General features: G+C 34.6%; 1 protein-coding gene across 1 annotated transcript; it reads right to left on the reverse strand.

Moving 5' to 3' along the window:
* Nucleotides 1-50: 50 nt before the first annotated feature.
* LOC105204538 (probable citrate synthase 2, mitochondrial) lies at nucleotides 51-26,177 on the reverse strand. Its single transcript, XM_011173631.3, has 4 exons — nucleotides 25,977-26,177; nucleotides 6,605-6,760; nucleotides 3,568-4,506; nucleotides 51-2,767 (listed from the first exon to the last, which is right to left on the reverse strand). The coding sequence occupies exons 1-4, from the start codon at nucleotides 26,019-26,021 to the stop codon at nucleotides 2,501-2,503; spliced, it is 1,407 nt and encodes a 468-aa protein (XP_011171933.2). The 5' UTR covers nucleotides 26,022-26,177; the 3' UTR covers nucleotides 51-2,500.
* Nucleotides 26,178-26,234: the final 57 nt, after the last annotated feature.

Genomic DNA, 26,234 nt, shown 5'->3' on the forward strand with positions numbered 1-26,234 from the left:
AAAAATATTAAATTAAAAAATTTAAAGAAAAAATTAATTGAGCGGAAACGTACAATGTTTTAATAATTTTTATTAAAATGTGAAATATAATTATACGCACTGTCACCGCACTAGACTTATTTGCCGCTTTTTATTGCTTGTATTTGAATTTTATCTTGAGTCCATTTCCACCAAATCTTGTGTCCATTTCCACCAACATAGATTAACCTTGATCTCGGTTTAACTAATTCTTTATCCTTATCTCTCCTTCCAAGAAGGAAACAAAAAAACAAAGAGTAAGTTAAACTGAGATTAAAATTAATAGTTCTGTATTGGGGAAAATGCACATTAATTAACTTTTTCGTAAAAGATAATAGAACTTCAAAATAGTAAATTGCAAATTAATTGATAATTTTTATATCTAATTTTCGTATGACTTGATTAAAATACTTTTTACTTGAAAATGTAATTATATTTTGTTATTTGTTCATCAACTGTTCAATTTCTTATTTATTCATTGACTAGTGCAGTGCAGAACCTAGTAAGTTTTTTTTATTGTCTTTAAGCATATTTCGCTTAACGTTAAAATTTACAACGCCTTATTGAATGTTGACTCAAAGTCTCGTTGAATGTTCTCCCAAGTTTTCTTCGGTATTTCGATAGAATATTCAGTGATAGTATTCGTCGGCTCTTACAGTGTTACGCGTACTCTCGATAGAGCATCTGTGACGCTCTGCGAATCCCAAGTCCCGCGAAGGAAAAAGGATTTGTCACGGTTGCCTTTTGATCCATTTATTTTCACATTCGTTATAAATAAGATATGCACACACTCATTCATTCTTATTACAGTGGGTCCACCACTGGTCATGCTCCTTAATTTTACGCTGAATTGCGGCGGGTTTCTCTCCTTACAATGCGACCGCGAGTAGCTGTCCGTTGAAACTATAAACGCTATTTTTAAGTATGTTCACTCTCTGCGTCATTGCTCGCTATTAAGTATTCCGCAACTACTGCAACTCGCGCAACAGCATTTCTTTCGCCATTCTAAGAACAATCAGTTAGAATAAACTTCCTGAGGAAGGTGAGAGGGGACTGTAAACTAACGGCCGGGAGATCTACGTTTCATGAGCTAATTGGCACGTTCGCCTTTTCGGCGTTCCATTGCCGACTATTGCCTTGAAAATCTATCCTCTAATCGCGAAAATTCGATACCGTTTTCTGCCGCTGGAAAATCCGATAAATTTCCGAAAGAATCACCCGATCGAAAAAGAAATGTGATACCCGGGGGCAGTGCATTTCTCATACGATGAGACGAAACAATAATGCATTACGATTTCTAATTAATTCATGCTACTACATGTCCCGGGCGACATAAAAGTGCTAAAAAGTCGTCAAAAGTGACGCTTGATCCAGATTAAAATATTTATTTGTCATTATTTTGACATCAAATTATCAATTAAAGACATCATTTTCATGTCTAAATGATGACAAATAACGTTCGTTTGTCGTTTGGATATCTTTTAGACGCCTCGACGATGTTTTTTGAACGTTAATGTTGCCTACACGATGAATCTAGCGACTGTCGAGTCACTGGTCTAAACATTATCGCCGTAGACATTACGCCATTTTTTCTAAATTTCTAGCGGTAGTCAACATGTTGCTTTGTATTGAGCGATGACTTTATTTACAATAATGCCTTACCTATTTCTGATGCATTTGTCTATCTTGTGTGTATGTGTGTGTTTCTATAAATAACAAGTTCCAGAAGATATCCTTAGACACCCAAGAAATATTTTGAGATATCTAAAAATCTCAATATTTAGACGTTTAAGTTACCTTCCGGATTTCTTGCGCTGTCTTAGGTTTCCTCGCAATTTTGGCAGTTTTTTTACTATTGGACCAATCTACGTTTCCACTTGTACAAGCAGCTACGTTGCGAGAATAACGTAGGCTATTACAACGGGTGATCTACGTTTAAGTCTGTCCCAGCAGTTGATACTTCATAAGTTAAACAAAACAAACAATAATCACATTATGCTAACAATTTTATCATATACTCATAAAATTAATTATCATAATGTACTTGTGTAATATGTTTGTTGTCGCTCATATTCGAAATTATCGATAGCAGGAAAAGAATTAACGGGAACCTCCGCCTCGTTGACGCGGGACATTGATGTGTCTGCTCTTAATAATTCTACATTTAGATAATACATTACTAGATGTAATTATTTGTCGTGTTTAATACCTAGCCTTGTGTCTCTTTCACACACTCTCTCTCTTTCTCTCTCTCTCTCTCTCGCTCACTCACTTTCTCGCTTCTTTCTTTTTCTCCCATTCGCGTTCTCGTTCGCTCGATAAGGCGCGGGCTCGTTGAGGTGATTCCGTCGCGAGATCGGTATCAAAATGATATCCTATCAAAATTCCGCGGCGCCGCGGCCGACGCTCGAACAAAGTCGAGGCCGGGACAACGAGACTCCGAGGTGACGCTGATAATCGTCGGTTTGGTAAGAGACGATCCTTAAGCTTTGACGGTTTTCATAAGGAGATCGGTACTGAGCGATTTAGGCCTCTCGATAGGCAGTCCTAAAGCGCGATCCCAAACAAGAGAGGCGAGCACGCCCAAGGCGCGCGACACGCCAAATAGGACTGTGTAGTAATTCATCTCCTTCATGCCGTAGTATTGTAACAGCACGCCCGAGTGCGCGTCCACATTCGGCCATGGGTTCTTCACCTTGCCGGTCTCCAGCAGGACCGGAGGCACCACTTTGTATACTTGTGCAACAAGCTATAAAATAGAAAACATCGACATTAACTATGATAATTTAAATTTGATGTAAAAATTTAAATTCAGAATAAACAGAATAAAATTAATATCAAATCAGCAATCATTGTCTCATGGATAAGCAAGAATCTATTTTAAGAAATCTGATAATTTTAAATAAACATAACTTTCTTACATAAAGAAGTTCTGTATCTTTTACAAGAAAAATATATTCATCCTTATTCAATGAGAATTCATGAATACAAAGGAAAAAAGTATCGAATAGAAAATAATAGGATCTTTAAATCAAGAAGTAGGATTTTTTAATATTATTATCAAAAGAATCATATTATGCTCTTTAGATAATTATAATATTATAATATATAAAAATAATAATTAATATTTTGTTTAAATTTAAGCTTATCAAATTCTTTAAAGATTTTATATCCTTACTTACATGTGAGACAATGACCGGTATTCACAGCCGATTCTTATTTCAAGACCGTCTTAAATAATATCTTATGACTCTTAAGATGATATTTAAGACTCTCAAATATAAGAATCGACTATGAGAGAATACTAGCCAATGATTGCGATTTAATACTAATCTTTTTGTGTGGCTATACACAAATAAAAGCGCAATGTCGAAAAAAATTAAATATTCCAAAAAATTTAAAATTATTTTTCTTAATCTTTATATTTTATACTCATAAATAGAAGAGGATTAGTGAATTCAATCTTTTTTTCATTTAGAGCAAGATGAAATTTTTCTGCAATATTTAAAACATCCTGCAATACATAAGTATGCAATATGCATGATTTACCTTGAACAACGGATCGTCCGGCAAGTGTTTGAGCGCGAACTCCCTCTGGCAGGTATACCTCGGATCGGTCTTCCTAAGAACGGCGTGTCCGTAGCCGGGCACAACTTGACCGCTCTTCAGTGTGTTCCAGATAAATTCCTTGAGTTTATCGTCGCTCGGACTGTCGCCGACCTGACCACGTAGCTTCTGCAGCCACACCAGCACTTCCTGATTGGCCAAACCGTGCAGCGGCCCGGCCAAACCGTTCATACCGGCGGAGAAGGATAGATACGGATCCGACAAGGCAGATCCCACCAAGTGGGTGGTGTGAGCGGACACGTTACCACCCTCGTGATCCGAATGGATCGTCAGATAGAGGCGCATCAGCTCAATGAATTGCGGATTGTCGTAACCGAGCATGTTGGCGAAGTTCCAGGACCAATCCCTGCCGGCATCGACAGAGCCCAGACCCTTGCCGCCCTTGTAGAGATTACGGTAGATAGTGGCGGCCACCACTGGTAGTTTGGCGATCAGATTCATCGAGTCCTCGTACACGCTCTCCCAGTACTTGCTCTTGTGTACGCCCTTGTTGTATGCCTTGACGAACTCGCTCTCGCTGTTCAACAGCGTGATCGCCGCCGAGAATTGCGTCATCGGGTGTAGAGTCTTGGGGAAGTTGTTGAGGGCCTTCACCACGTGATCGGGTAACGAACTCCTGCTCAACGAACTCCTGCTCGCCCATTCCTGCGATACGGCCCGCACCTGCGCGTCCGTGGGCACGTCGCCGGTGATCAGTAGCCAGAAGAGACCCTCCGGCAGCGGTTCCGCGCCACCGGACGCCTTCGGCAAGAGTTTCTGGCACTCGGGGATCGACTTACCGCGAAAACGGATGCCCTCCTCCGGATCCAGCACCGACGGCTCCCACACGAGGCCCTTGATGCCACGCATACCGCCGTACATCTACGTTCACAGAAAGAAGCATATTAGTTAATTAATCAATAAAATGAAAACTAATACTTTTGGATAGAACAATTATTTTCGATTAAACTTTCTTTGTTATTTAGATCCTTCAGGCTTCTTGACTTTTTAAAAATTAATTTCTACAAAGGCAATAAATCATAAGAGATTAACTTCAACTCGTTATTAAAGTATTCAAATTTCTCAATAATCATTCAAAAAGAGAATATCGCTAACATTTTCCATTTATTAATTAATGCTAACGATATTCCGACAGCTGGGTCTATATTTTAAAAAAATATCATTAGCGTCATGTCCATTAATTAATCATGCAGAGATCGGCGATAAATAAAGAGAGATACACAGAGCGATGAATGAGGTCTTCATGCGCGATAAGTGTGTCTCGCAGCTCGCTCAATGACGATTAATCGTCACGCGCTGCATTCGGCCGATAGTCGGCGAAAAAAAATACGTTATTGACCGCTACGTGCGACGATTAGAAATTGTCAAGGCGCGTTACGATAATCATGATCACATAGCGAGCACGCGGGTCTTATCGAATCTTGCGTATCTTCAGACACGTAACGAGCAACGGCTCGTCGTACCTTCCTCCTCCATCATCCGATCAAATTCACGATTATTAAGATTATTTTTTAGCTGTACAATATAAGTTAAAAATTATCGTAATTTAAAAACCGAAGGCTGCTCTTAGGTACAGTCTTTTTTTTTTAATCAACGAAAAATTTAATTTATGATGGTTTTTATAGTGAAAATAATCCTTTTGAATCGTTCAGTATTTGGTCAAAATTATTTAATCAAATATTTCTTTTACATCTAGCTAAACTATTCAAATTTAAAACTAATTTCTATCATTTTCTTTTAAATCTATTTTAACCATTTGAATCAATGCGATCACACGTTTTCCTTACAGTCACAGGCAAATTCGTTACAAACTAAAATTCTTATAATTTGTGATCTAAAAAAAACCGAAATCGGAACAAAATTATTAAAGCTGTAACCAAAAATTTTTTTCAAAAAAATAATTTTTTGCGAAAAATAACATTTAAAAAATGACTTGAATATTTATAGACTATATCGGAAATTTAACAGGAAATGGCACATATTTTATACATCCTAGAATTTTTTCAAATTAATCTAAACCTCCGTTTATTCGTGATGGAACAAAAAAGAAAAAAAGGTTTTGAGAAAACGCACTTAAAGTTTTGAAAGATTTAAAGGTACAAGTAACACACACTTTGCACGATACAATTTTAGTGTGTTAGTGTTTTTAAATCTAACGTAAGAAAACCTATCCGTGCAATTATTCAGGTTCAGGTAGCTGATATATTATATTATATAACAGAAAAAATAAACTGGTTTCTCCTTTTTGTATTAATTCCTTTTGACAAGCGACGCTCGGCTACTTGCAGGTAGACAAATTCGAATTCGCGCGCCGCTTTTAATTTTGTGAATTTTGACATCTGCCAAGCAGCATTTTATATTATAAAAAAGATACTTTCAAAAAATGTAATAAAAAATTGATTTCTTTTACTTTCTCTTAATAATAATTGCAAATTTCTGCACGTAAAGAATTTTCTCTTATCCTGGTAGACAATATGGACTTCGAAGAATTTTACAATACTTTTGAAAATTTTACTAAATTATCGTAAAAATTATAAAATAAGTAGTTTGATAAAATTTTACTAAAATTATAATAAAATTTTTTGAAGACCCTACTATCCCATGATTTTAAAAAAATAAATTCCATAAAAAAATTCTCTCTTTTTAATCCCGTTGTCCTGTTTAAATTTAGTGTACGGTCATACCATTTGAAAACCAATATAATAAAAAAAGCTTTAAAAAAATTAAAAAAATTTATATTAAAAAAACTTACATTAATAGATAAACTCTTCAAAAATGCCAAAGAAAGAGGTTTTTAAATAATAAAATATTAATATTATGCGTAAAACGCAATTTGATTCAACATAGAGCAGAATTAAGATAATTAAAATAATTAAGATTAAGTTGTATGCTATCACGTTATTTTACGATAATAAAAGAGATTAGCTCGTGTTAGAAGACGCAATAATAAAGTGCATACCATGTCAACGGTGACTTCTCCGACTTTGGTAGATCCATGGTCTTTACGGAAGGCTTTGACTCGTTCTTGCTCTTTCGGGATCCTGTCGGTAAGAACCTTCTTAAGATCGGAGGACGCATCGGTGAGCTGCCGCACAAAGACTGCTGATGTTATTTTCTGGAAAAAAAAAAAAAATATAAATCTGTATAATATAATTCTGTATAATATATCAAGTTATACAAAAAATATACTTGTTTTTTCAATGGTATTTTTTGTTAACCATTGTGATTATGTACACAATGAGAACGAAATAATAAGGCTTGAATGGCAGGAAGTAAGAAAAAACTTTGTTGAATAAAATTTTACACGTCGTAAAACCTGGCTTTAAATTTCTTTAGAAAAGAAATGAAAAGACTCCTTGCTGAGTCGAACAAATTTAATTATATAATTTTTATTTTTATCCTCCATGTTAAATAATAGCGTGAAACACATATGAAAAATAACAGCTTCAACTTTAATTTTTCCTTTTTCTTTCAAGAAATATCTTAGACAATAAACCTCTGGTAACTTCTTTTTGTTCTTTTGTTTCACATTGTCAATTTTTTTTCGCGAAACATCCATGCGTGACGTACGCATTGTGTACCTTAGAATTATCACGGTGGAAGACACATGTGGATTACGTAAATGTGACCTGTTAATATCGCATTGTCAATGGTGCACGTGCAAGTGTATGTTGGGTTGTTAACTTCATATTGAAACAGAAATTATGATTTCGTAACTCTACGACAGGAAATGTGCAAGGATGTATGCGATTTTACCATTATCTTGTGTACGAAATTCACAATATATAATATTTTAATGCAAAACCGGAATTAGATATTTCTATTAATAACAAAAATATTTTTTATAATATATAAAACAAATTAAAAAATAATATTAAAATTAATAGTATTCAATATATTAATGTACAGAGAGAACGATTTCTTTGGGTTTAATAAATTTTATTGTATCGAAACAAAATTTGAAATGGTCTAAACAAGCCAATGTTTAAATCAATAAGTATGACTAATAATAATAATATTATTTTCGTCAAATAATAGATGTTGTTTGAAAAAAATATTTTTATTCAAACAAATAATGTTTTGTATGAGCATTTTGTTTCAATAAAACAACTTTCAATAAAATAAATAGGAATACTAATTCTGATGAGATCTTTTTTTTGTATGTTAATTTAATAAGAGCACATAATCGTGTGTAATAAGCAGTTAGTAATAAATGAATTAATTAAAAATTAAATAACTGAAAATTTATATTGTCATGATTTGTGCTTGTTCAAATTTTTTATCTTAGGCCTCAATCGTCATATTCTAGTCCCGATTCTATTTCAATGATAAATATTTAATGTTTTACCTCATGGAAAAATTATAATTTTTACACTGTTTCTGCACAGCAAAAAAAATTTCTTGTATTTGAAAAATATATTTTTTTGATTTATAATTTATTAATTCTAAGAAATAGCTACTTCTAACAATAATTTTTTATCGAAATATTTTATTAGAACAAAAATATTATTACAAATAATTACTTCTTTGAATTAATAAATTATAATTTAAGAAAATATTTTTGCTTAAACAAAAAATTTTTTACACTTGAAAATGAAAATTTAATAATATCGAGAATCGAAATTGTTAAAAAATTGTCTTTGAATTTTTTTTAACCAATTAAATTTAATAAGTTATTGAGTCAGAAGACAATTTAAAAATGCGCGATAGTTTACTTATACGCGGGATTTTACCTCAGAATTATACGGGAGCAAAGTGATACATTTTTGCCTGTTAAACTCATAATCAACTATTGCGTGCGAGAAAAAAAAATCATAATCATTTTTTATCTCAACACGCATCGTCGAGTGTCATGAGAAACATCAAATAAGAACAAAATCACGGGCTTTCAATACTCAAGATCATTATCAATCAGAGCATGCTATTCGCGGAAACGTATCGGCCGAGGATTAATCTTCACGGTCGCTCATACGAAGGCTCAAGTATTTATCGTTATCGTTTTCGACACGATAAATTTAAACCGGATCTTGGAGCCGGAACGAGATTCGGGGGATCGCGGGTCACTGCGCGAGAGGCTCGACGCTCGTGCGATCGCAATATATCTACAATAATATTCACGAGAATGAATGACGAAGTGGTAAAACGGTAACAAAGGGGCAGCAGTAGAAATTACATTTGTGGAACGCGGGCGGCGATAAGCGGGGCGCGATCTCCGTGACGGAGATATCCAGGCCTGTTGGATGAGGAAAGGTGGAAAGATCGGCCTCATGTAATCGCAGAGTGTGCGGCAGCACGCGTGTACGAATGCGTGGACACTGGCGAGCAACGTGACGCCGGATTACGGCATATCCGATTCAGATACGCGAAGAGAGACATCCGAGACTTAACTCTTTTTTTTTCCCTTGTCAAACGAAGCGAAAGTCGCGTGATGCGCCCGCTTATCTCTGCACAGACGTCGAACGCAGTGTATTGGAGAATTCCTTCCAACGACGACGCGATACGGCTTCTTCTGTGCAGACATGTGGATATGCACGTGACGCATTTCGCAAATAATTAAGCTGAGCGAGTGTCAAACCGAGAATGTTGTGATCGATGAGCCGCGATCGGTTTGAAATGATAAAGCGCTTGGGCGATTAGAATCTCTCGATTCGCGTAAATTTGCATAGATTAAAGCAGTGATGATTAATCTTGCTTAACGTTAATACAACATTTCTTAAACTGAGAGCCATTTTCAAAAATAGGCAAAATCGTGAAGACCGCATAATGTTTCAGTAGCGTGTAAATATGCAATGTATATGTGTAAAATCTGATAAATAGCTTAAAAAATGATAAAATGATAAAAAAAATCGATTAAAAAAAAGATGATAAACAGATTAAAAAAAAGCACTAAAATCCGCTTTCGACCAGTTTTGTATGTTTCAACTATACTTTAAGACCGGTATTCACAGTCGATTCTTATTTCAAGACCGTTTTAAATAACGTTTTAAGATGCTAATACGGCTCTGTGACTGATGACATCTTAAAATGGTATTTAAGACAGTATTACATAAATATAAAAATCTATGAATAACAACCTAAGTCTTTCTCACCATAAATAAAAGACTTTCGAAATTAAATTAAAGTATCTCAACATGATATGATGACATTACACATATAAATTGACAAACATTATAACAACGTAAACAAAAACCTAAAATATATATATATATATATAGAATATATATATAATATATTCTATATATATATATTCTATATATATATAATATATATATATATATATATATATAAATTGACAAACATTATAACAACGTAAACAAAAACCTAATATATATATATATATAGAATTTATAAGAAATTATAATTATAAAGTATCAAATGCACAAAATAAACTATAAAACCGATTGAAATTGTATAGGTATAAAAATATTTAAATATTATTGAATTACAATTCCTATATTATGTAGTGTAATAATTACATAATTTAGAATTTCTCAATTTACACAAGATAAACTTAGATTTTTTAATTGATATTTTCAAAAAATTCGAAAAATTTAAATAATAATAATATAATATGTCAAATAAATATGTAACTTGTTCCTCCATTTAGAGACGAGAATACATTAGGTCCATGATACGTTAGTTAATTAGCGAATATCTTTATATGTCTTTAATTCGATGCAGGAAATCCCTGTTACACTTTTTCTAATAGCGGAATATTCAATATAACTAAACAAAGTATTCAAGTATAATCGGCTAGAGAAAAAAACGTTATTAATAAAAACAATCTTGTAAATCACCGGACTTTATATGTTTGTTCGTTTATCTCTGACGTCGACACACTGCAATTACCAATCAATTGATTAATTACTAATTGTTTCTTTCGTCTCTGAAGTATCATTAAGTGACTTATCAAAGTAGTTGCGATGCGGTAAAAAAAAGTCGGTAGTCCGGTTTAAAAGTTAAAACTTCATACTTCGAAGTCTATAAAGATTGCTGAAATGTATTTTCTTTCGGGCAAATTCTCTGCCTGAGAGCCATAAATTTACCTTATATCAATAATTTCCGTTCTTATCTTCTTTGGAAAATTATGATTATACAAGACTACTCGACAAAGTATTGCACTTGCACGCTGACGAAAGAAAAAAATGCTGACAACGCAATTTTTAAAAATAAGCTGCATGGAGAAACATTTACGAATGTAAATTTTATGGCGAAATACAACAACAAAGATAAAAAACACATAAAAAAAAATAATGCAACGCAACATATCGAGAATGCAGACAGAGAAAGAATTAGCCAATGAAGCTAAAAATATAGCTACGGCAGTTTAAAAAATGTGTCCTCAGAATAGGAATAGCTAATGTCATTGATACCGAGCTTATTTTATTAGCTATTAAAATATAAATAATACAAAACATTCGTTACCAGAACGAAAATAACGTTTAGCAGAATCCATTATACTATTTTCCTTTTGTAATATAGAAATTAATAATATTTGTACTTTGAAATTACACACGCGCGCGTCAATGCTTTGAAACTTTTCTTTGAAAGGGAAATATACATATGTACAGGATCTTAAATTAATTTTTTAATAGCAATAAATAGAATTGTAATGTCAAAATACACTTCGTTTGTTTTCATCTTATGTAGAGTCCAATTTTGGAGATTCGATTTCGAGAGATTCTCTTAATAAGAATAAATAATATCAGCTTGTTTCAAGATAAGAGTGAAAGATCTCATAATGCTGCGCCTTACATTTTATTCAGTGATTCTTTACGCAATGGCAAAAAAGTTTCAACAAGCTCCTCATATTCAACTGATATTTCTAAAATCCGCTTATCTATAATTTGCCACAGAATTCGAGATATGTCGTAGGTTTTGATAACTCAATGTAAAAAAAAAAAAAAAAAAACGAAACAATCAAATATTCTACACACAATTTAAAATCAATTTATCATGATTTATGAATTCGTATAATGCAATTTTTTCTCATGTATAATTATATATCATAATTTGATATATAAAATTATAAATAAAATTCTATCGCAAATTATAGATTATGTAAAATGGACCTAAGTCCTTTTTTGCACATGGAACGTAAAACTTCACGTAATATTTCGATGAGTTCAAATTTAAATACTACTATTTTGTTATTTATTCTATACGTAATTATTACATTATGTAATATAATAATTATATAAATAACACAATAAATTGTTATGTAATAATTAAAATTATATTACAAATAACATAATAATTATTCTAATATTACATAATATAATTATAATAATATATATAAATCCAAAATTTTTATACAAATTGTTTACTTTTTTTCTAAAGGATATATTAGATACGTTCTTAAATTTATACATGTATGTACATTGTACATCATGTCGCGTAATGCACCTTTAATTTGAGGGGCTCGGTTCAAAGATCATTTCTCGTCGCACACGCTCTTATCATCGTCTGCGATAGCGCACGCTCCGCGCTATTTTTTATGTAAACGCATGGTAACGCGATTACGTAGCGCCGCGGCAATTCGCTTGACACGACGAACACTGGCACTCGAGTGTAATACGTCGGCCTTGACCCTTACAGCAAGAAGCTGTGAACCGCGTCCCTTTCGACAGGACGTTCTCGCGATCTGACCAATCGCGAGTCTCGCGGTGTCACGCATTCGAAAAAGATTCGGACGTAGCTTACGCCCTGATGATAATTGAAAAAGCTAGTGCGATATTTCCCAGTTTTTAATAAACCCTATCCAGTTTCCGTACAGTTTGATTTCTTGAGAAAGGTTCTGAGACGCGATACAAATATGCCAATGATAATATTTCTGCGGTCAACATTGTCGTGTTGGATAGAACGCGAAATGTGGGCCGCGTGCCAATGGCACGGCTAAAAATAAAAAGACTTCGACTTGACGTTCATTTCGAGTTACCACTCGTGACGCTAGGCAAAAGGATCGATGCCAAAGTGTCGGAAGAATTCTACAGTCCCCTTTTCGTAAAAATACAATTCATCGTGTGCTTTCAGAAGTATGCAAGAGCCACTTACAACTTCAAGGTAAAATTTAAAAGCACGAGGAAAATGATGCAAATCGTAACGGAGATTAGTGACGGTGCAACAATAATGATAAATCTTATCGTCGGCGATAAATTTCTCGTTTCAATCGTGTAATTGTATCGCCTCGATCTTTAACGATGACGATTGTTCGAGAGCGCGCCCAGAAGTGTATGAGCTGCAGCAACTTCCCATTTCTGAAACGAGAACCGCTTCGGGATCTCTCAAGATTCGATAACACTCGGAGCCGCGGATCGTTTGAATTGGACAATTGGAAGACGCCCAGTATTCGAGAGTCAAGCACACGGCGAATGCAATTAACCTTTTAAAATATGTGTTTAACCTACTCAACCCCGCGATGGGACAATTGATGGTAATCGTATTAAAAGGGACAACGTATCCGCGACGCTCAATTGTGTAAAAACACGCCGAGATTCGCGCGCGCGAATCAATTCGCCGACTCGTCACTCCGCTGCACAGACGCAATGCCACGATCGCGAAACGCGAGATCGGTATCGGATTAAAGTGCGAGCGATACGCGGCGGGGTATCGATGTTTATCGCATGGGAGAAATGGGATCGCCGACATAGACGCAAACTGACTTTCGTGTATTAAAATGCCACATGACTCGTTTTTCATTAACCGACTCCGATTGCGAGCGTGAGAAAGACGAGTTGTATACGAAGCGAGTTATAATACAATTTAATTTCGTCGTGTCTGTTCCGTTGAACGTCAGGCGACGTGACATAACGTGAAATGCTAAAAAGAAACCAGTGAAATATATGTGACTGGGCGAATAATAGCAGCTGATAAAGTTTTCAATGAGTCTGAATCTTCTCGGCGAGTGATAACAAAGTTTAGTCTTGCAGGGGTAAAGTTCACCGTATAACTTCTCGCGAATTACAATCTGGTATCTCTATAACATACGATTATAAAAATTGGAGGAACAAAAAGTAATTTTCGTAATTACCGATTTTTTTTTTAAATAAGACTATCACGACCAGCTCGTATATTTGTATATTTTAAATTATCATCTCCGTTGCTGACATAAAATTGTACTACGTACATCGTATGGCAGTAGATGCAAATATAACAGTTTATTAATCTCCCGATTCTTAGAATGGTTACAGAATTAAAAATTAATGATAAGATAAGACATTAAAGTGCCATTAAATATATATAAAAAATAATGTCTTCACCGTGCTTTTTTAAATATCGATCACGAATTGATAGATCACAACAGAATTACATTTAAAAAAAAGAAAAACATATATAGTGCGTGTATGCGTGTGTGTACATATACTAATATGTGTGTATGTATGTATGTATGTGTGTGTGTGTGTGTGTGTGTGTGTATATATATATATATATATATATATATATATATATATATATATATATATTGTGTAACAAATGTCGACCTCATTTGTGTCACCCGGAAGACGGTTGATAAGAGCATTCAATGCTCACACATTTACAACATTCTCTAGACAAATGTCGCAGTCGCAATTATCGTGCCATCGACACGTGGCAAAAATTATTTCTTTTTTCGCTTCTCTGGAAAAAATTGCGCATGCCCCGAGAGATAAATCAATCATTAATAAATGCAATCACATTGAGAATGTGAGATAAAACTAAAAAATAATTTTTTTGTGATTCAAAATTTAATCTTAATTGAATAAATAATCTAATACAATATACACTATATTTATATGTAAAATATATTATTTACCACATATTGCGTTTTAAAAATATTAAACTGTAGGAAAATTATTAAGGATGAATACGAGTTTTTTAAATAAAACGTAAAAAAAACCTTTTATTTTTCTCATTGCCAGAAAGGCGAAATTATGTTATCATGATCTGATAACATAATTCTTTATACACTGAAGAAAAAAAAATTATAATCACCATAACTTAACTACAAATCATTTTCGATGCCATATATTTAGAGTTATTTTAACCATGCTAATTATAATTATTGGCTATTATTACTATAGGTAAAATAATATTTAAAAAACAGTTGCATTCATTATAATTGTAATGAAACGTTTATTTCATTTTTATTATCCGTATCTTCATATTTTACTATATTAATACTTGAAATTATTATAATTTATAGTAAAATGTTTTCACACTTTAGAAAATAAGTACAAGGTTATTATTAATACTATAGCAGTAATAAAAATGCTAACCTCTCAACTATAATTATTTTATCATGCAATTATAGTCACAAATGTCAAACATTTTTTTTTCTCAGTGTACAGAAGATCTCAATACAGATCTGCGATCTTGAGGTATCATAATGATATAGAGAGAGTGATTCACGCTATATTTCTAGAAATGTACGCTGAACGGAGGAAGAACGAAACGTAATAGAGACGTCTCTCTTCTCACTTAATGTTACGTCGTCAACAAGTGTTCCTGTATCGATCATATTGACTTGTCAACGACAAATTATACTCATATATCAATGACGATTACAATAGATTTCTCGTCCCGTTGGCGGGCTCGTCGCTCTGCCCCAGGATGACGGGATTATCGTCCCACATGTGTCGACCGATACATTAGACACATTTGACGTCATTTTATGGGCCGTCACTTTGTACCGTGACTCGCACACTCACGTCCGCGATTATCTCCTTTCGCGCGTATAAAACCACTTCCGATCGTAAAAATTCAATTGTCGTGTTTGGAACGGGAGATCGAGCTACATCGTTCGCTCACGATAAGGAATATTCTCGGTAATCCACGATTTCGTAACACACTTCCTACGAAGATAAAACCGATTGCTCATTTTTCCTCGTAGATTAATATCAAGCCCAATTAAAGTACCATCAACGCAAACGATCAAAAAATCTTTTATTTGCTAAATCATTCTGAACTATTTGAATTATTATTATGACGTTTAACTGAAGCGATTTTAGCTTGGGGATTTTAGCTTGGAGAGATTCTGTTGCAAGGATAATTTCATAAGTTATCGATATTTCACTCTCTGAAAATATTACGCGCGTCGATTATCGGAAAAACACTCTCTATCTTGCATTTCTGCACTATTTCCAATTGTCACCACGCACTGAGAAAATTTGACATTTGGTATTTGTGACTGTATAGTCGGAATATTAAAATAACTAATTTATAATCATCATTTTTGGGTATTTGAATTATGGTAATTACAAGCATGTTTATAATTAATGTAACATATTGTATAATATTTTTATTAACATTGTAACAATATTAATTATAAAAACGGGACTTTTAACTAATTATTTTAACATTCAATTAAGATCATAAATATTAAATATTTTTCTCTTAGTGCGCATATATAAACTATATTTTGCTACTGGATATCTTTATCGATGGACTTTGGGTATGAAACAACGTCAACAATTTTGCGACTTGTCCGCGTGATCATAGACCCGACTTGGACCGAGGCGCTCGCCGTGAACATATAATTCGATTATGATAATTAGAATTTCTTAAGTAAAAATTAGAACACTGAGTAATAATTTTTTATCGGTCCATCATATTGTAATAGGCAACAAACAATAGATAGAATCAAGGTTGGGTAAAATAAACTAAATTTTAAATTAATTTTTTAACTAAATAAAACTAATTAAGTTAACTAAATTAAGTTAAAGTTAATGACTTATAAAATACATTTATTTCATACATTAAGTAATATAACTTATAAAATTCATTAATATTCATACATTAAATTATATGAACAAAAAACTAATTCAAAGTTAAATGTTACATTAAGATTAAATTAAAAGTTAATTTGTAATAACATTAAATTAAAAAGTTGTAATTTTGAATATTATTCAAGATTATCAAATAAATTTAGTTTTACTTGTAAATTAAAAGTTCATGAAATAACAAAAAAATATTATTTTTTATGTAGAAATGTATTTTTGTTTTACAATTGTCTTTTTACAGAAATAAATTTTTAACTTGGGAAAAAAGTTAACAAAAAAGTTAACAAAGTGAAGTTTGTGTGTTTTAAAAATAACTAATTGAAATTCAAAATTAAATCATTTAAACTTAAGTTAAGATAAAATTGATTAACTATTTAACTTTATTATTTAACTTTTAGCTTTTTTTAATTAGTTATCTCAATAGAATGAAAGAATAAAATTAGCTGTTTTCTTTTAGAATATAGATATCCTCAAACTTTCATTTTATCTTACAAGAATGAGACAAGTAAATCTACGGTCCCTGTTAATATGGCAATGTTCTGACTTTTACTTGAGGAACTAATGGTACCGGGGAAAAACCGCGGACGGTTGTGGTCTCGCTTTCACGGACACGGACATTATCCTAGAAGAAAATCGATATACCATTCGCCAGCACGCTATTTCGGGATTGATCGACTACCTCGTATGCTACATTCTTCATGAAAGCTATATCCGACCTGTTTATCTGATTGACACGAGTGCCTCGTTTTCCCTCACCCTGCGCAAACCCTTTCGTCACGGAATATTAAGCTTCCTCGAGGACATCGAGAAACAAGAAAAAAATATATCACGGTGTTGTATCGCATAGCGTTCTACGAAAATTAGCATGCATTAGCATATATTACGCGTTACTGTCAATAATGAATAAAATGTTTCTGTGCACGTATACATAAATTTCACGTTTACAAAAAAAATAATCAAGAATAATACGTCTACAGAGTTATACGCGGCGCGAAATATGTTATCTAACAAACTTCAATATATATATATAGTAGTAGAGCATATTTTTATATTTCAAAAATAAAAGATTTCGAAATATGTTATCTAACAAACTTCAATATATATATATAGTAGTAGAGCATATTTTTATATTTCAAAAATAAAAGATTTAAAATTACAAAACAAATACACGATTATAATTTCCAGCCAGTTACGCCACACATTCGTACAAAAAGATCGATCCGGGGAGGCGTAAAGGTAATCCCAACCGGTTTGTCGACCAAGATTATAAACCTTGTTCAGGTTCGAGTCCTTTCCCCGGTACAGATTCGCATAATACGGAGTGAAAGTTTTCCATTTGCATCTTTCGTGAAAATTCGGAGAAATAAGCCGAAAAAGTCTTAGCGTCAACTATTAAGAAGAATGAATAAAAGGCACGGAAAGAATGAAAAATAGGGATCGCAATATATAAAAATAGAAAAATTCTTATAATAGAAAACAAATGTCCTAATTGTTTTATCTAATGTATTTTATCTAATTCAGTAAAGTTCCACAAATTCTTTTACTCGTAAGCTGAAAGTAAAAAAGATGTCTAATGGTGGAACAAATATTTTAATTCCTCGATGCGTTTTATACAATTCAGTTTTTTACTCGTAATCCTTTCCCAAACGATCGCAAATAAGATGCCGATTTGTTTCGTGGGAAAAAGTACTTTTCCGCGAGAGTCTACATTGTCTCGGATGTCTCAGTGACCTTTTCACTACACTCGCTGGAATTCCTCTTTCGTTCTTAGGATCATATTAGACCGCGTAGTGACGTAATAAAATCCTTAACACGGGACAAGTTATTGTATGATTGCAGAAACTTAATTTAAACCGTTTAATCTGAAAAATTGTCCGCACGTACAATTACGTCACTGCGTATATATATATATATATACGTCTACACGAGTTTTTACATGTTCTATACGAAAAAAACTAAGAAACATTAATTTCATTCTTTCAATACAAAATTTAGTCTTAATTGAAGAAATAAATATGCTATATTTATAAGTAAGATATATTAATAATTGGAAAATAGGCTAATGAGAGTCAGCACGGATAAAAGTGCGCAATCACAAGTATTAATATTAAATCATTTATTCATGTCTAAGTTACAAACGAACGAAACGCGCTGACTCTCAATAGCCTATTTTCCAATTATTAATTGTGTTTAAATTTCGAGAGTCCGGAACTAATTAATTGAATATATATATATATAATTTAAATACTATAATTGCGTTTGGAAAATATATATTGTGCTACAATAGAAGAATTATTGAAGAACACGAGCATTTTATTCATAAAATAATAGAATCTTACCATTTTTAGATATCTTCATGATTTATACGAGAACTTCCGTTCTCGATGATAAGATTAAAATCAGAATTTAAGGTTAAAACTAGATATCTTTGATAAATTCGATAAGAAAATTTTGCAGATTATATTCGCGACGACCTGACGCACTCGGCCGTTTAATCAAATCAATGCGCGCGCGCACAAACGATCGCGTTCGATTAATTGTCAGCAAATCATGTCTACCAGATGTGATAACGCACTCGTTATCGCCAATTGTGTAATCGGAGCAGTCTGAAGGGCATTACCAGTTAAAACACACCCGCGACTCACAATTATCTAATTCTTCACGCGTCACGTAATCGAACGGCGCTAAAACGAGCAACTGTTGTCTGAGATGTTGTCTACGTCCTTTTTGCATCGTAAATTTTTGCATGTACTTTAAATAAATTCGAAGCCAATTGCATTGATATTCTAACTTGAATTTTTCGTGACTTTTCGAATTACGGGATCGTAGTGCAATTACTATAACGTGGAATTGCAAAACCGCAATCATAATTAATATGATCAAAATTTTTTGTTATATATATTATTTAAGAAAGAATTTTATTATATGTAACGTCATACATAACGTGATAAAAATTATATTTTATATTAAAACCTAATTGAGCATTAAAATTTGTAATTCTATGATAAAATTCGTCCATTAAAAAAATTTTTTTAAAAAGGCAAAGATTTAAAAAAAAAACCGTGAATAATGAAGGCTTATTGATGCAAGAATGACTATAATGTATGGCAGAATATTATCAAAGAGAAAACAAAATTTAATATGCAAAAACAATTGTAAAAACTTATGAGTTTCATAATTTCAAAACAAGTTTCTAAAAACTCTGCAACTAACAATAAATAATAATTAATAAACAAGTAACGTGATATGAAACAAAAAGTGACGTGATAAAATATATCTTAGTCATTTGTTTAAATTTATTTCGCGACAAAACAACACGTCACCAGGTAGCCACATAATTTCGACCAGCTTGCACTACCGTAAGGTACATACAAACGCAATTTTTATCGTGCAAAAGCAATAAATTACGAAACACTCGCTGCTCGGAACATATGCGTCAATATTTAACCATAACTTTAATAACCAAGGCGAGATAACTTTCATTATCTCGGAGTTGATATCTGAGCTACAAGAGAAACTAGTCTATTGCGACATTTTTTTTATAGCTGAAGTTGCACGTGTACACACATGCATCTATATAATTGCATTGTAATTGTGTATTTATGTATATTATTACAATCATAATTAATACTAAAATACTGAGCAATTAATAGCTCTCAGTACAACCTTCCTAATACATGAAATAAAGAATTAATTCATTTTTCTAAGGATTTTAATTTTAAAACCGTGACATAATCGAGACCGTTGACAGTAGCATCATCGAATTTTCATTAATCCCGAATTTTGCGAATTACTATTCGAGGCACTCGATGGTTTAAAATCAACGTGTACTCTTTAACAGCAGAGCGTGTTTTGTAAAAACTCTTCGTCGAGGCTTCGTCGAGGGTATAATAGAGATTTGTGAAGAGAGAGAGAGAGAGAGAGAGAAAAAGACCAAGTCTTGCAAAAAGTTTTACAAAATGTGCAATGACAGTGAAATACGCGTTGACACGGAGTCAGGTCAAGTAGAAGGATCTAATAATATACGACGCGCGTTCGGACTTGAAATGAAAGAATCGCCCCTGAAATAGTTTGTTACGCGACAGGCCATCGTGCATCATCAGTATTAGATAACAGGTGAGATGTACATACAGATGGAAGAAAATTACGTCAGGTCTGCCAAGAAACTCGCAATATTATAAATTCACTTGGGAACTACCTCCGAATCTCATTACGTTTCTTATTCGTCATTCATATATTCAACGACAAGTACTGAAAGATCTGCCACATAATCGTACAGCCTCTTGACGAATTTACCGTAAGAGAAAAAAATGACTCCACGAGTTCGTCCGGATAACGTCTCTACACAGAATTTTCTTTTTGAATTTACCCTAAAAATCAAGAAACAACATCGTATTCGAAGAATTTTATTATAATTTTAGTATGAAACAGTAAATTTTACTATTATTAAATTTATTAGTAAAATACAAATTATTTTATATTATAAAATAGCTTGGTTGAATTTTGATAAAATTTTACTATCTCTCAGTAAAAATTTAACCAAATTATTTTATCATATAAACTACAATTCAACTAAATTTTACTAGTTTTATATTATAAAATAGCTTGATTAACCTTTAAAATACAGCAATAAATCTGGAAGAGATTGTACGAAATTTCGATCGCTTGCTATATAAAAAAAGAATGAAATAGCAGATTTGGAGGGAGAGGGAGTTGGAAGTATGCATTATTAATCACCGTGTTGATTAGCTTCAGAGCTCAACTTAATATAAACGGAAGTACAGTTTTTATATTCTCATTACATTCTCCTTATTACATAATTATACCTTTTAAAAAGAATGATAATGTCATGTTTTTTTCTTACAAGTACTACTCTTTAGCTTTAAATGCTGTATTATATAAAATTTTTTGTCGCGATGATGTGATTTAATTTAAAAAATGGATTTTTTTTTGCAAACCTTTATTTTCGCTTAAGAGGACCCTGAAGTCCTGTTTCAAACGCAATAACTTTGTAAAACTTTACATATGTATTACTTTCACGAATTCCAAAAACCTATTCCAAAATTAATTAAAGAATGATATGCATTAATACATGTCTGCAGTATAAATTAACTTTATGTACAGAACGGAAAGTTTTTTTAATTCAGATCTTTTTTATCATTTCTTAGGCAAATAAGACATCCAAATCTGTCAAGTCGTAACAGTATTTGCTTGACATAAGTTTTACAGTTTGTACTTATGAAATTGGAGTTCCCAGACATGTAGATTCCACGAAGAAACAACGTCGAGCTTTTAGAATTAATTAAACTTGAATTAACTTGGAATTAATTAAACTTGAATCTAATTCAATACGAAAAGTTTATCCGTACTTTTTATCTTTTCCAATTCTTAGAACCAAAGGAAGATAAAAAGTTAAACCGAGATCAAAGATAATCTCTTAATAAAAACTGGCATTAGTAGTTATTCAATCGGTAAAACTTAGAATAATGCTTTATTCAGTCACATTTCTAAGACTCTAAACTTTCATTAAAAAAAAAAATGTATTGAAAAATATTAATTGGGACCCAAGTTATGACTTCTCAAAGTACTATTTCCCAGACCCGTATGCAGAGTTTAAGGTTGGCGCCGGATGTGCTGGGTTTAAGAATTAAATTACGTTACAAATATAAATAATTAATTTACATTATAAATACTATATTATAAAATAATGTGATGAAATTTTACTCTTTCACTACAATTATTTTAATTAAACTTGACTGAAAACAGTAAGTCTTAATACCATCTTTTAAAACAAAATAGTTTATGTTAAATATGTTACTCTATATAAATATCGCGATTTCTCAAGGCTCGCATATACTCGCGAACCAGAATTCATGACATAAGCCCGCGCCTATCTTAAATATAGAGATTTCCGATCACAATCCTCGGGAAGTCTCGACTCTCGGGGATGACTTGATCGATCAAAGCAACTTGGCCTACTTAGAACGCCAGATGCGGTAGGATTACGGCCGATGTGGATCACGGGGGCAGCAGGACGCGGGCAGATTTTCGGCCTCGAAAACGCCGCTAAAATTAGCCCAGCGCCTTGCAAAACCGCTCAATGGGAGAGCCAGTCGAGTATCGCGCACTCCTAAGCATACCACGTGCGTACGCGCATAAGAGCTCCTCTCTACGTGTGCGCACGTGTGCGCGCGCGTTGTGCAACGTCTCGCCGATATCATTTTCTCATTACGAGCACGGAAAGCACAAAAATCAAGGTTTCTTTTCCAAGGATACAGGAACAAGGAGTACAAGGTCCCATGAGCGATCGTTAGGTCATCCTCGCGCATCTCGAAAGTCAAATCTCTCGGATAGATTGTAATTGAAACAAAAATGAGGATTTATCGGTGACCGGTGGAGGCTTTTTATCATCACTTGCGTGTTTTATTGAACGATTGTGAAAAAAAAAAATCGCCGCTCCGAGGCGTCAATTCTAATTCAATTAGCGTTGCCTCCCGCGGCAACGCTCCAGATCGTCTTCTGTCTTGAAACGCGTCACGACATGTTCGAAGGTGCGCGAGCAAACTGCGTTGCGGACCGGCCACATTTTTCGCAGTATAAAAAATCGTAATAAAATGTAATAATATAAAAGCATGACATGAGAAATTTTTATGCGCATCGATACGGTGAAACGTTCGATTCGCGATAACGCATCGATAACGTGTGGAGAACTGAATTCAAATCATGCGATTTAGAGACGCGACAACAATTGTCTTATCATTTTTGAATGCTCAAAATTATTCCTCGATAGAGACACGTTTTTCTTGATCATCCCGTGTAGATTGATTTCGCGGAGTCACGCGACTCGTGTCACTAGTCGGACGTATGCACGCGCAACTTGATTTCGAATGTGCATGCGTTCACGATAACGAACGTGCCGGTACGTATTGCGTAATCGCGCGAGAAAATCATTTTCCTCGCTGCTCAGATAGGACGGAAAGCACAAGCTCCAACTCGATCGCGATTCTCTACTCGCTCTTCTTTAAAAGAAAGAGAAAGAGAGAAAGAGAAAGAGAAAGAAAGATAAACACGATAATACGGAGTCGCACACAGTGTAGTCTTGTTCCCCATTAAATCGTAAAATTCCGCGGTATGTTAATTAGAGAGGAAAAAAGACTGACGTCATTCTCGCGGCGAAGAAGACATCATTGACTCGCGCTCGTAGATTCGACAATTCTTTTCACGAAAGTTTTTTTCCTCCCTCGCGCTAATGTAATTGCGTGTGGACTCAGTTTCCTTTCTCAAATTCTTTCGTCACATCGTCGCTCGCTGCTTCTGATACGTTGACGTGGAAAAAAAATGAGCAATTCGCGCTAAATGCGATAGCTGACGTTTGCATTTCCGATTACGGGTTGTAACATCGGCAGAGTCGAGCGCTCAACGTGTGCATTCCGTTAAAATGTTAGTTGTGCAACAACCGCAATTAATGTCGCAATTAATTTCGAATGCGGTCGAATATACAGGTGTATCTTTTAAGAGACTCGCGGATGCAGATAGCGCGAGACAGTTCCAAGACTATTTGAGTCGACAGGTGAAAAGAGCGCATGTTAATTAAACTCAAGGATCTAGCTGCTTAACCACTTTTTTTTAACTGTGTGCCACCTCATTAACACATTTACGACGCCATATTAGTTTTCTATATTTAAATGTGAAATGTTAAATATTTTATAAATATAATAAATATTACATATATATTGTATATTTATTTATTTAATAATATATATTTTTTATTCATTTTATTAAATACAAAATATATTTAAGTTCCTGGTTATAACTTCTCCATATTTGCACGTAAAATATACTCGAAAATATATTAAGATAAATGTATGACATTATTTTACGTTCATCTTTATATTCATTTCATTAAATACAAAATGTTTTTTTACGCTCCCGCGTATAATTTTTTTTATATCCGTATGTAAATTATGTTTATAAATATTAATAATAATATATTTTTAACAAAAATTTACATTCATTTTAAATGTAAAATAAATTTATGCTCGACGTCGATGATGCATGCATTCAAATTAATTGAAAATGTGATTCATACTAGAAAACATTAAATTCCCATTACTTTGTAGAACGCGTGTTACGGGATTTCCCTCTGTATAAAATATTTACGGACAAACTTGAAGAAAAAGCTGCTGAGATGGAAATGGCGGATGCTAAAAAACTATTGTGAATAAATCTATTCTCGGGAAAAATGAGCCGATCTCGGGACATTCCCCGGATCGATTCGATGCGCTGGCGAATGCGGTGCTGCATTTTGCATGCACGCGACGCGTCGCCGAGTGCACCGCTGGAGCTTCGCTGGAGACGCGTGGCATCGACTGCCACGGATCGATCGACTTAAACGCTTAAAGGGGCACCCGAGGGATCCCTTTATGCAACTCTCTGCAGAGCACGCCCCCAAAATCAACTCAGGGTCGAGTTCAATGTCGGAGCTCTCGACAGATTCCGAAGGGAGACTTTTCTCCGACACAAGAGAAAAAAAAAAAATCAAGCTGAGCTTTGGTTTTCTGAAACACCACGTGTGCGTAAGGTTATAGTAATCTCAGGCATCAACGGAACTTCCGGAAAAGTCACAGCGACGGGTAAACGTGCCTCGATAGATGGATTAATTTCCTGCCGACCATTATTGGCTCTCTACAGTCTCTACCTGCGTGTGCACCGAGTCTCACGCGAATATACACGCGCCAACATATTGCGCACACATATGCACACGTACACATACACACACGCACACACATGCACACAGGCATATTCGATTCGCAAATATGTACAGAGAGAACGAAAGTTTCCACTGCATTTAAAGGAACCTTACCACGGAGTATTTGCTCGCTCTAATTTACTTTCTCTCAAAGTTACCTTCCTAAAATAATCATAGTAATAATACTCTTGCAAGGTCACGCCAAGCATACATGCGCGTATACGCGTATTAAATCGTAGTTGCTCCCCTCCTTCCCCCTTCCCCTCCGTCGTCCCTCTGTCAAAAACGCAAGGTCCACGATTTCACAATGAGAAATCCTCATTCGCACACAATGACCAACACACACATACACATGCACACGCGCGCGCGCGCGCGCGCGCGCACACATACACAGGGTCAAACTCGTACACGAAAATGCCTTTTCCAAAACCTGCTTCGTCGAGCTCATTTCGAAGCGGGGGCGAGAAAATCCCGTTCGAAGAACCGATCGTCAAATCGATCGCGGTCGTTCGTGAATCGAACAAAGCCCTTCCCCGTTCCGTTCTATCGCGAGACGGGAGGGTTTCGTCGAAGCCGGTCGATAGAACATCGCGGCAGCGAAGACCACGTCGCCGTTGGCGTGGAACCCGCACCGTCCCCCCGGAGTCAGGATAATGTCCCGGAATTTCGAATTTCGAACGGCACGAGTTCTCCCTTCGCGTCGAACAAGTGACTGATAAGGTCGAAAGGCGCGAAAGAAGCAGTACGCGACTCCTGCGTACGGAAGGAAGAAAAGGGTGAGAGAAAAAGAAGAGAACAAGAGGGAGATGACGGGGGCGACTCACCTGAACGTCGAGGCAGCGTTTCGGGGTGAAGCGGAAGAGCGCCATCCTTTTCCCTTGCGTGAGATGTAATCCTTGCGCGGGCGTCCCGTACCCTCGAACTGACCGACTCGGCTCGACCGTCTGACTAATCGACCGACCACGACCACGCGGTGCTGCGGCGCTTCGACTCGACTGGCTGTCGTCCCGGTTCGGCGCCACCGTCGCGCCACTTTCGACGCCGCGCGGCGCGCACGCGCCAAGCGCGGGAGTGTGCGCGCG

Source organism: Solenopsis invicta, chromosome 3 (assembly GCF_016802725.1).
Source record: "Solenopsis invicta isolate M01_SB chromosome 3, UNIL_Sinv_3.0, whole genome shotgun sequence".
Classification (NCBI taxonomy): Eukaryota; Metazoa; Arthropoda; class Insecta; order Hymenoptera; family Formicidae; genus Solenopsis; species Solenopsis invicta.

Excerpts from the sequence above, each read along its gene's own strand:
- LOC105204538 (XM_011173631.3), bottom strand. The coding sequence starts at position 26,021 with ATGGCGCTCTTCCGCTTCACCCCGAAACGCTGCCTCGACGTTCAG. Across the intron at positions 6,761-25,976 it reads AACGCTGCCTCGACGTTCAG|AAAATAACATCAGCAGTCTT; the intron begins GTGAGTCGCCCC and ends TTTTTTTTCCAG. Across the intron at positions 2,768-3,567 it reads CGGACGATCCGTTGTTCAAG|CTTGTTGCACAAGTATACAA; the intron begins GTAAATCATGCA and ends TCTATTTTATAG.